Source organism: Pagrus pagrus, assembly GCF_965226575.1.
Source record: "Pagrus pagrus genome assembly, chromosome: 1".
In the NCBI taxonomy this organism is placed as follows: domain Eukaryota; kingdom Metazoa; phylum Chordata; class Actinopteri; order Spariformes; family Sparidae; genus Pagrus; species Pagrus pagrus.
Window position 1 is genome coordinate 1,016,533 of NC_140185.1, and position 12,904 is coordinate 1,029,436.

At 41.3% G+C, this 12,904-nt stretch overlaps 1 protein-coding gene across 2 annotated transcripts in view; it reads right to left on the reverse strand.

Annotated features, from left to right (window-relative positions):
* adamtsl3 (ADAMTS-like 3) overlaps positions 1-12,904 on the reverse strand; it is a 432,074-nt gene that overhangs the window by 124,165 nt on the left and 295,005 nt on the right. For both annotated transcript variants that reach the window (XM_084353771.1, XM_084353770.1), the window contains one exon: positions 9,896-10,053. In XM_084353771.1, the coding sequence (XP_084209897.1) occupies positions 9,896-10,053 (158 nt within the window). The remainder of the gene's footprint in view (positions 1-9,895; positions 10,054-12,904) is intronic.

Genomic DNA, 12,904 nt, shown 5'->3' on the forward strand with positions numbered 1-12,904 from the left:
ATCTGTCAAAGTCAATTTACAAGTTTTATTTGGCTACTACTACTACTACTATTAATAATAATAATAATAATAATAATAATAATAATAATAATAATAATAATAATACCACTACTATTGCTACTGTTTCACCTGTGAGAACAGCTGTATAATGGGATTATAGAGGGGTTTTTGTCAAATTTGAGAACAACTGGAGTGAAATCACAGAAGTAATCTCAATTTGGGATATAGTATTTATGAGGTATTTATAACAAAACACCTGAAACTGAGGGACTGGCATTTTGGGAACGTGGGTGTGTTTGGAGCTTGACCTGTACTTGTGAATCAAAATCAGGGTTTGTCTTCTGGACCACTTTGGACTGTTCTTTCTAAATCAGTCTTCTTGCAATTCATCCAACTTTTCTAAATTGCAGTACCAAATCATGGCATTTATTTGTAAAGAAATCTTTCAACATTTTGGGAAATATTCACTTTCCTGTACAAAACTGAGACAAGAAGATATCTGTGAGATGAAAAATGTCTGTGTCAAACACAGAGCTGCTGTCAAGATGTTTGTAGCCGGATTAGCTAGACTGAAGCAGGGGAAACAATTAGCCTTGCACTGTCCAAAGTGAGAAAAGTCCCAAAAATACCTCTAAATATCACCAAGTAACGATGTATTTCACATTCATTCAATGCATACAAAGAACAGAACAGAAATGCAAAAACTGCAGTTAGTAGTTTTGCTGGAACTATTTATTTGCTGCACATTTGCAGCATGTCCTGTCCTGTCTGGACCCACATATTAAGTGAAATTCAAAATGTTGCCCACTCACTATTGTAAGACTGTGTGAAGGTGGGCAAACGTTTTCACTGCGGAATGTTGAAAAGTAGGCATTGTATATATATATATATAAACATTTAAGACAATGAAGATTCTATGGGGACAGAACACTGACATAAATCGCGCGCGAGCAATGAGACTTGCGCATGCCCAAATCAAACATCCGCAAACGCATTTTTTCCCCCCCCGAGCGCTTTCAAAGCACTCGCGAGCTATTTTGTATCCTGCATCTCTGCCCCCTCGAGCAATATTGTAGCCTGCGAGGAGAAAAACAGCTTGAGCATGCGCGGAGTCCGCTCGCAATACTTTCCAAGTGTACCCGTCTGCAGCCTGCAGAAAGATTTGTGATTGGCAGGACTTCAATTGTGGGCGTGGCTAAATGTCGCCAGTGATTGACTGAAATTCGAATGTGGACGTGGCTAAAGGTCGCTTGTGATTATTCACGCCAGCCGTCAATCAAATTCAAAAGAAGAAGAAGGAGGTTTTCCGCCCGCCGTGAAAGAGAAAGAAGAAGAAATTGAAGAGATTTGCTGCTGTTGAAGTGTGTTTTGTTCATATATTTTATCTTAGTTAAATTATGGCGGTTGGACGTGCAGGCTATATCACGGTCAGTCCCTAAATGTAAACAAGCTGGTGGATGCTAATGTGCTAACATCTAGGTGACCAACGTCCCTCTTTTGTCCACTTTTTACATCCTGTCCGAGGCTCAGTCATATAAGTAAGGCTTAGGGGTGTTTTGATATTAATTTTGATGTATTAAAGTGTGGTGTAGTGTGGTCTGTGTTCACAAATGAATGTACCAGCAGAAATATTATATGACTATAATATAGTCATGTATCCCTATAGTTAGTGAGTAAAAACTAAAGCTACAATTAATACACTGTTCATCTGTGGATGTACAGTTGACACCATCAAAATAAAGAGGAAAGATGAACCTCGGCCATATATTTTCTTTATGCAGTCTTTATGTAAGACATCTGTTTTTAAACCTAACAAAATATTACCTTTTATTGCAGAGTTTCCAGAGGACCAGAGTAGAGAGCTTATGAGACCCTTGGAGAGGCAGATGTCTGAAAACTGCCACCATAACCCCTGTACCCAAAACCTCAGCCATCACAAGCCTGAATGATTACCCTCACGTCGGTGATTATGAAAATGCTTCGAGAGACTACTGCCCCACATTAAGGCATGCATCCCCCTCCTGACCTCGACCAACACCAATTTTCATACAGGACCAATAGATCCACTACACAGAAAACTGACTGACTAACTACAAACACTGGATCTGGGAGACCTTCTCTGCAGGTGGATCAAGGACTTCCTCACCAACAGAACCTAGTGCATCAGTATCAGCCACCACACCTCCTCCAGCATCACTTAACATGCACCTGCTTCCCCAGGGCTGCGTCCTTAGTCCAGCAGGACACCTCGCACCCCGGACACTCCCTGTTCCCCATCCTCCCCTCAGGCAATAACTATGTGCAATAACTGCTGTGTTTTTAGTCATTTATTACTGAGTAATATATCTATCCATCTATCTATCTATCTATCTATCTATCTATCCATCCATCCATCCATGGGGAAGGAGTGTCGCTCACCTCAGGAGGAGTGAAGGAATTTCAACACTGATTCAGTTTTGTATTTAAACACTGTCTTTTAATTAGAAGAGATGGTTAATCTTTGTACAGTACCCACATGAAACATGTAGTATTAGTACATGAAACATTTATATTATAAATCACTGTGGTATTGTATTTGTTGTTTGTATTCATCAATGAAGGTATACACATGGTCCAATTATGTCAGTAAAAAATGCAACAATTCATGAAATAAAGTTATTTTTACTGGTGTATTGTATCCTCTCTTGCCATAGTTATAAGCCTATTAAAATGCAAAATGTCTTAAAGAACTGGAGGGAGTTATAAAATACCCACTAAAGGAAATGGTGTGTTGTAGGATGTGTAGATTGAGAAAATGTCAGAACAGTGCAGTTAACAAACACATCAGAGTCAGGTTCTGAGTTCCAACTTCACATTTAATTGCTGAACACAATGTGTCACAACAATATAACTTAACACAATTATAAAAACAACAACAACAACATGTTTAGAAAGTGCGTCTAATTATTTGCATGGCCTCGGACAGGCCAGCCACAGCCACCGTACTCTCCTGAGATATTGATGCCCTGGACTTAGGGCAGACGTCATCCCTGGCCATGAGCAGTGTCAGGCAGCTGCCACAGCCAATAAGGCTGCGGCAGCACAGGGCCAACACAGGACCTTCCATTTCAGTTGTAATAACAATAACAACAAAGATGTCAAGTTTATTTCAAATTGATGAAAGAAACCATACACTAGAGCAGGGGTCTTCAACGTTTTCCAGGCCAAGGACCCCCAAACTGATGGAGAGATGGAGCGGGGACCCCCTACTTATATATATATTGTATAAAATTGTGTTTTATATTAAACCGGTCCTATAGTGCCTTGTAGAAATGTACCTTGTTGTTGTGCATTCAATACTAAGATATTCAAATAATAAACAGGTTCATATATTCATGTTTTTATTTTGAACATGCAAGGTACAGTGGTATGGGTGGCCGTGCCACTGCCATTTATAAACATACCTCAAACTGATACCTGCCAAGATTATGTCTGTCAATTGCATGTAACCATGCACAAACACTATTGAAATTGACATTTTTAAAACATGTGCATATGCATACAATACTTAACTATTAGCCTAACATTGACAGATCCATGTCTTAATTTTAAACATACATGTAGTATGGGCAGTGAATCCTGTGAAAAGTGAATCATTGAATACATACTCCCACATTAGTGAGATGTCTGACCCTGATGAGTAGCACACAACTTGTCTAACCTTGGATGGATGGAGGTTGTCAGGCAGAGAGTCATATCAGCCTCAGGCTGCAGTCTTGACCTGTATTTGTTTTTCAGGTAGGTGAGTGAGGAGAATCCACTTTCACAAAGATAGGTTGTAGCAAAGGGCAACAGGCTCATCATTGCTTTTGCTGCCAGTTGTGGAAACTCTTTCTGGCATGATTCCCAAATTTACCGTGGAGCGCCTCCAGATGGGCAAGAATCACGTGTGTTACGGGAGGCGAGAGCACAGCAGAACCTCCCAGCTCATCCACTGATGGAAACATAGAAAAGATTCCCTCCCCGACGCGCTCCCTCCATCTTCTGATTTTTTTGATGAAGCCTTCCATCCTGTCATACAGCTGAAAGGCATGTGTGTTGCGACCTTGCATGGAACTGTTAAGTTTGTTCAGCTCCGCAAAAATGTCAGCAAGATATGCAAGTTTGGTGAGCCAGACATTGTCGCTGAAAAGTGCAGCCAGCTCTGTGCGCTTTTGGAGAAGTAAAAACTCCCGAATAGACGTGCGTAATTCCAATACACGTGCCAACACTGTTCCGCGTGAAAGCCAGCGGACCTCAGAATGATACAGTAGCGCAGTGTGCTCTTCTCCTTCAGCAGCACAGAGATTAGAGAACAGTCGCGTTTGCAAAGCACTCTTCTTCACTATATTTACAACTTTCACGACCGAGTCCATGACATCAGACAGATCAGCGCTCATGTCCTTAGCAACAAGTGACTCTCTGTGCAACATGCAGTGCGTCCAAATCACCTCTGGAGCCACATCCCTGACCAGCGCGATTAGGCCACTTTTTAATCCAGCCATGGCTCTTGCGCCGTCGGTGCACAGTGCAACACATTTTGCCCATGAAACGTCATTTTCTCTGAAGAAAGCGTCAATCACTTTGAAGATTTCAGCACTTGTTGTGCGTTCAGGAAGGCGCTTACAAAACAAAAATTCCTCCTGCATTTCATTTTGATCCACAAAGCGCACAAACGCCAGAAGCTGCGCGTCTTTCGAAACATCAGTTGATTCATCCAGCTGTAAAGCAAATGCATCTGCCGATCTCAGCTTCTCTATCAGTTGCACCCTCACATCCGATGCCATCTCATCAATGCGGCGAGCAATGGTTGTGTCCGACAGTGGAATTGTTTTCAGTTTATTGATGTCAATATCATTCCCATACATTGTTTTACACATGTCAGTTGCTGAAGGCAATATTAAATCCTCTGCAAGTGTATATGGCTGTTTCTTCTGGGCAATCCGAAGAGCAACTTGATAAGAGCATTTTAAAGCTAGCTCACCAACTCCGGCTGATTTTTTCATTAATGTCTGTTGGCCTTGGAGGGATTTGAGACAAGTTTGGAAGTATTCAACAGGTTTGTCTTTTAAGTGGCTGTGGGTTGTCTCCAAGTGACGCTGCAGCTTTGACGGCTTCATAGACTCGTTTGACAGCACAGTAGAACAAATGACACACAGTGGAAATGCAATGCCATCTGTCTCTTTGAAGCTAAACCCGAACTTGAGATAATTGTCTGTATATTTTCGGGTCTTCTCTCTTTTACGCTTACCCTTTACAGCTGCGGGGCCTACAGCATCACTTTCATTTTCAACTGCGGTTTCTGAGGTGGAGGCTGTTGCTGTGCTTGTGATATCTTTTTTTTGGCGTGTTAAAAATCGATCCATTTTTTCATTTTTCTCTTCAAAACAGCTGCTAGCTACTAGCATGAATGAGCTCACGGGGAACCTGACAGAGTGTGTCACATACGGCCTCGTGAGTGGCACAGCAGCATAGATCGTTTATTTACATCAAGATGATTGACTCTGTTGCCGTTTATGATCACTACTATCAGGAAATCGCCCATAAATATATTTTATATAATAGTTAGAGCCTTGATTCTTTTCCCCATAATCCCCAAGACCTTAAAAACAGCTGTATAACATTTAAAAAGAACTTCATATAATTTTCTGTGTGTTTAAAAAAAATTGTGGAGGTGAATATAAAAAAATGTCTAATCAACCAAAATTTTCGCGACCCCCCTGCAGTACCTCCCCGGACCCCCTAGGGGTCGCGGACCCCCTGTTGAAGACCTCTGCACTAGAGAGTGTAGTGCTATGACACTCATTTAACAGTGGTATGCCTGTATGATTGAACTACCACTACAGGAGAAGATGTGAAATTAACATTAACAAATATAAACAAAGTTCAGACTTCTTATTAGTTATAAATTATCATGTAGAATAAGTGTAGCTGCTGCATCACTCTCATTTCAGAAAAAAGGATGTGTGAGGATTGTGTTTTTTAGCTATAGTTGAGCAGGCTGGTGTTGAAGAAGCTTTGTAGAGTGGTGTGCAGACTGGAAATGATTCTTGTCCAATGCTGCCTTCATGTGCTATGGTACAGATGGTATTTTCCACTTGTGATCTGGTATTTACCAGTGCGTTGTGTTCATGTGCTTTTGTTGTTGTACAGAGAAAATAAGCTCCTATTGACATCTGCTAGCATCTGCTCTGGGGAGGTAAAACCAAACCATAACGGTATTTTAAAAACTGACACCGAGTGTTAACGCATCATATTACAATTGTCAATGGAGCAACACTTTATAGGCTCCAAAAACTATCCACTAACAGTAGCAAAACACATTTAGTAGTGTACATTGCGAACCATTCACAAATCTTTCGTTGCTCGCCGCCATGTTGAAAAGGTGACAGGTTATCTCGGCAACTCGGGCATCAAAAAATTCTACGAGTTGCCCAGTGGAAAATACCACATGAGAGGGTGTTCATGTGCACTTTTCACGTCGTCTTTTGGTATTTACCATAAATACCATAGCACATGAAGGCAGCACAAGTTTAGATATAAAGTTTGAAAGAGAAATTCACTTTCTCCAAATAAACTCCAACAATCAATGTGATTACTTCATGTCATAATGCAAACTAACATGGGCTAATAGATTACAAGAGCATAATTGTAGGCATTTCACACAGACTTAGATGAACACATATTAGAATGACGTGCAAAACAGCTGATAATAACAAACAAGTAACGTTAGCTTAACGTTACAACAGCTGTTTAGCTACAACAGCTAGCAACTTTACCTGCAAACAAAATAGCATTGTTAGCATTGGCTATGTTCTGAAGTTAACAGCTAACTACGTTCCTGGCAGGTCAACAGATTTAAACAGTGTTTGGTTGAAGACGTTTGGTGGATAAGATCAACAAAAAAAAGTTCGACTTACTTCATTACGACTGCAGCAGCAGAGGCTCAGTCTTCGTCTCAAACACGGTGTGTTTACTTTGAAAATCCCGGTAATTATCTCTCTCAGTTGTGGGAAAGTGGTGGGCATATCACTGTATAACAGCTGTCACAGTTATCACAATTGTCACAGTTATGAATCATCTAAAGTATTTAGGCTATTTGTTGTTAGGTTGTATTTATTTAATTTTGCTCTCCTTAAACTGACAGCTCCGGCCAACACGCTGTGGTTTGTCCCGTTTGTCCTAGTGCTGTTGGCGTACCTTGCTGTCCAATGGCGAATTTGCTCAACCAATTATATTCGGGGATACAATGGTGATTGGCATGCCCCCCAGGCCCGCCCCCTTGCTGACAAAAACCGCCCACTAAAAGAAATCACTCGAGCGAGAGCAGGGGAAACTTTTCCGAGCGGTCTGCACTTGCGCAAGCAGGGGAAAGTATTGCGAGCGGATTCTGCGCACACTCGAGCTGTTTTTCTCCTCGCAGGCTACAATATTGCTCGAGGGGGCATAATGCAGGATACAAAATAGCTTGCGAGTCCTTTTAAAGCGCTCGGGGGGAAAAAAATGCGTGCTTGGATGTTTGATTTGCGCGCGCGGATCCAATTTGCAAGTCTCATTGCTCACGCGCGATTTATGTCAGTATTCTATCCCCATAAGATTCACATTAGTGTCAACTGCTTCTGCTCCAATATGAATGCAACAGTAGAACAGACATTGGCTCTGTCAGTATACAATACAAGCAACAAAAACACAAAGTGGTAACGGGAAATGGCACCCTGTCTTAACATAATCAATATGGGACACATTTAGTTAATTTATGTTTTCCTTCAAAAGGCAAGGAGCTGCCTTAGATACTAAAATGTGTAATTTCTTACATCCTCTCCTTTTCTTTTGATGGTGTGTAGTTGATGTGAAAATCATGCAACTTTTGCCTTGTGAACCAAACTACTGAGTGTCTTCTACACATTGACCTTTCAAATACAGAATGTAATTATCATATTGATCACCAATTAGAAATATAATATGTATGATTAGACCTTTGTGATATATTTTGTTGAGTTGTGAGTGTTAAACAACATTCAAACCCAAAGAAATCCACAACTTGTTGAGTTTCATTTGGTTACCTGTCACTCTAACTTCCAGCAGAGAGTCAGAGAGTGAGGAAGGAAGTCAGAGAACGAGACTAAACACAAAGGTTGTCCATGATCATTGTGCCTTTCATCAGCAATGGTGGTTGTTTAACGATGTGTCCTTGCGTAACTCGTGTGAATTTGACCATGGGATCATCTGTGTTTATTCACGTTACTTGTGTGTTTACTCATCCCAAACAGTCAGAATACTTTGCTGGAGATTAGCATATTAGCAATGGTGCACTTCGAGGATGTCTGTGTGTGAGGATGTTCATGAAGTAAAGTACATTCCCCTCCAGCTCCAGTCAGCATGACTGTTGCAGTCAGGTTGATAAACAGGAGTGAAGATAAATCCACTTTTCAGTCTCAAAAGTTAAGAAGTAACGTCTGAGCTCTCCTCCTGCCAGTGACCTGCTCTGGATCAGAGTAGAATCTAATGCAACTTTGGGTGTTTAGTCCACCAGAAGCTGTCCGACTCTGAACAGCTGAGCAGTGACTCTGGCACCCTGCTCCAACTGCCTCTCTCCATACAAAATTCTGCAAACAATTTTCGTTTTGTTTTGATAGAGATCCCTAGTGGAAGAAGTTACATATTGGCATTTAATATATAATACCACAATGTAACGAAAAGCACCTGATGTTGTTGAGTGACAATTACTGTTATCAACAGGATGACAGCACAGGAAAAAATAGAGTGCAAGTGAAGTCTGAATTAGCCTTAACTAGCCTCTTATGGGATCAAATTAAAAATGATAGTAAACATCCAGCCCAACAGCACAGCAGCTAGACTTTAATGTGCAGAATTTTTCCCTCCAGCATGCATAGCATAACCAGAAACTGATGTTACATATAAAATATATCCGTATCAGTCCCAAACCACGGTGGCAGCTGTGACATTAGTTTCAGCTACTTTCTTTTTGTCAATCATGTGCAGAGACAAGCTGTGTTTGAATTGTATCCAGAAGGGATGTCTGAATGTTAAATGTTTCTCTTGAGATTTGTAATCACCACTAGACAAGGGTGAAGCTGTAGCCTGAGTGGATAGTGGGAGGCAATGCTCTGCTTCCAGCAGAAACTGGATACAGTAACATCAGATAAAACTGGCGGGGAACAAGGATTTGGATCAGGCTCCTTCCTCTGTGCAGTGTCTATTACATTTTTACTCCACTAAATTTAACATACAACTTTAGCTACTAGTTACCGCTAAGATAATTTTCACACCCTTCCTGTCCAGAGATAGTTCGTGATTTTGAATATTTGTGATAAACTGGAGGGATGAAGGATGTTTCTTTATGTGCTGAAAAAATGATCCTACTTCATAAACAAAATAAGCCCTTTAAAAACAATTTTGGAAAATGCATCATTGCAAAGCTGAAAACAGGGCTGCTGACAGCATGAACATTTGATTTAGACATACGTGGTTCTCTATATTCAACATAAAAATCAACTTTGCCAAAAATAAATTATAGAATAGCATTAGACTTAGTCTTGGTTTTAGAATGTGGTCACAATGGTGAAGTGATTGCAAGACATCTGACTGTGTGGAGGCCCTGCTAAACTGAAGCAATTGTCTTGATTAGAAATGCAAGAAAAACGGTTTTGAAACAATAGAGTCTCTGTAGGAAGTGTCACTGGCAACAACCTTATAGTCTCTTCAGAAAAAATCCCGTCATTGCTAAATATTATGCAACAGACTAACTTATCTATGTTGTATCTCTAGTATCTGTAATAAAATATCGTATGTCAGAAGCTAAAAAGTCCTAAGGCTTTGCTATAAACCTGTGCCTGTCCTCCTTTCTTTGTTTCACCTTGATGATGTAATCAGCATTGAGTGGGCCATGTGTCCTGAGTGTCTGCCTGTCCATCCCTCTTTGGAAGTCCAGTGAAGTGTTTCCTATCATGTAGGAGCCTGTAGACACCAGACTGCTCTCCTCCTTCCAACCCTCAAGAGAGACCGCTTCGATAACTGAGGGAGAAACAGAGCCAGGCAGACATTTATTAATGGACAAAATGAACTTCATGTTTTAACTTAATAGTTACAAATCATTTTATCAATATGCAAGAAAAATGCATAAACCATGATGAAAACATCTGAAGATGATGTGTGTGAAATGTGTTGTACGTTCCCAAAAAAGGAAAAAGGATTTTAATTTTTTTTAAAAAAGTCAATAACCCTGGTGGAATTCGATGGCAACAACACGTTTCAAATATGTTGGAACAAGGGCAACTAAAGGAACTGTTGTGGAATGCTCTAAAGACACCTGTGTGGAACATTCCACAGGTAAACAGGCTCATTGGTAACAGGTGATAGTGTCATGCTTGCATATGAAAGAGGAATCCTCAAAAGTCGTTCATAGGCAAGGATGGGTGTGAACACTTTGAGAAACACAAGATTGTATAAAGGAGATTACTACATGGGCTCAGGAACACTTAAAGCAAGCAGTTTCCAGTAACATTTTACAAATGATTCCATTCTGTTTTCATTTTCAATTCACAATATTTTTAACCTCTATAACCTCTAACAGTAAATGCAGAAAACACTAATTCTCAAACAGAGATTCTATCAGACAAGGTACGGCAAAGCAGATAATACAGTTTTGCAAGAGCACAACTGAAGTCAAGAATCAATAAATCAAGACAAGGATGTAGACGGGAAAAAAGGCAAAGAGTAGGATGGAAAAGGGAATGTACAGTACCTGTTTTGCAAGAATATTGCATAAGTGCAGAAAAATAGCATTGTGTGTTTGAGCCACTCCATTCATCGTACTATGATCAGGTCTGTGTCATGGTGGCGTCAGGTTTAGCGATGTGCCCTGGATGTCCTTACCCCCACCGTAAAAACTCCAAAGAGAGGCTTCCAGGAAATGCATTTAGCCAGATACCCAAACCAACAGAAGTGACTCATTATGATAGGCTGGACCATTAGTTCTCTTCTGAGCTCCTTCCGAATTTCCTCTCCCTATCTCTGAAGATAAGCCAAACCACCCTGGAAATCATACTCATGTGTCTGCATGGCTGTCTGCATGTATGTATGTATGTATGAAAATGTGTATGAATAAATGTCTGTCTGTCTGTCTGTATTTATGAATGTATGTCTGTATGTACGTATGTTTGTATGTAATGGAGATAAGGTTTTAGCTGAAGTTAAGGAGCAGGACCACAGCTCAATCACTCCCCTTCCTGTCATGTGCCTACAGATGTTTCTCTTTTCATATGACCTGTATTATCGCGGCAGTAAAAGGGGGGCTGCACTTGATAACTGTAGATGCTAGGTGGCAGCAGAGTGCCTCAATCCTGATGATGACAGGATTTTACCTTCTGCCCTGTTTGACAACAATGTCCTCAGCAATGGCAGATTGGCGCTGTCCGTATTTCGGCTGGTTGACTCCATAGCAAGCGGATGTATGTAGTCTAGCGGTATGTTAAAGGTACCATATTATACTGCTTTTCATCAATTTCACACAGCTGTCAGAGGTCCAACAACACTGTATTTGAAATGTATTGCCCCAAACCCATCCGTGGTCCTGAATTTCAGCTGTCTAAAAGTCGCTCTACTGAGCTCTACTAAGAGCAGGCTGTTTCTGTGTCTGCGCCTTTAATGCTAATGAGCTCCGTCCTGCTACACGCCCCTCTCAGGGAGAGGATGCCGTTCACGCTAGCGGTAGCATGCGCTAATGTTTACGGTGGATGTATCACTATGGCTCGCGAGATGCTGTCGTTCAACCACCCCAGTTTGACCCAGAATCGGACCCAGAAGGAGAGGCTCAGAAAAATACAGACTCTGCGGCTGCAGCAGGACTCCCCAACACAACCACCCGGCTCCCATCCCCCACTGACCTGCAACAGGTAACATCTAAAAACAGCTAGCTAGTGTTCGTCTTCAACACAGTCTCCAAACTCTTGGACACTGTTCGCATAGTCTCTGTCTCCAGTCTGCACGTTTCCAGACTTTTCACTGTGACAACCAAGCTCCCTCGTAATATTATTATTATTAAACTCGCTTCAAATGCCGTTGCATAGCGGACCGAAGCGGAGCTACCTAGTTAGCCAATTTCAAGCTGACTTCACCATACTCGTGGGCAACTGTAAATACTATCAAAACATGGCGACACTTACCCGTGGCTCGGGTGCAGTTGCTGGGTCCCGTATGGTTGGGACTGATCCTTTTACGAGGGTCAGTGTCAAGCCAAAGCCAGCTTTGTACAGACCCTTGTTACTGAAGCAGTCCGATGTGAAGTGGTTAGCACACACAAACAGACTCACAAGAACCGTAGCCGGCACGTTGTCGTTAAAAATGAAACGCAACTACTGTCTCTTCTGTTCTTCTGTAGCTGGGACAGAATATAGGCACTTATGTTGATTTTTACAACCAACAACAGAGCACTTCTTGATCTTGGTGTGGACAGCCCTGTACAGTCGCTCCTCCGCAGATCCCAATCTCAGAGTTTTGATCTGCAGTTCTTCCAAATGTAGTCTACCTTATTCAGTGTCTTGTTAGAGTAGTCAGCCGTGCACACAGTTATTATTACTGTTTTTGTCTGTATTTTCACATCTCTACTGCACCTGCTCTTCAAGCTCACTACTGTAATATAATATTGAGGATGCCATACACTGAGTTGCATTGCGATGCATCGAGAATCACTTTGCATTCGAATCGTTGACAGCGAAATCGTAATCAAATTGTGAGGTCAGTGAAGATTCACACCTCTAGTTGTTGAGCAATAAAGGACAGTGACATGTTGCAACAGTTTACATTGTAAGAAATGCTCTATTTAGCTGGAGGAGGAGCATTGCGGTACGTTTCTGTGTGCGTAATG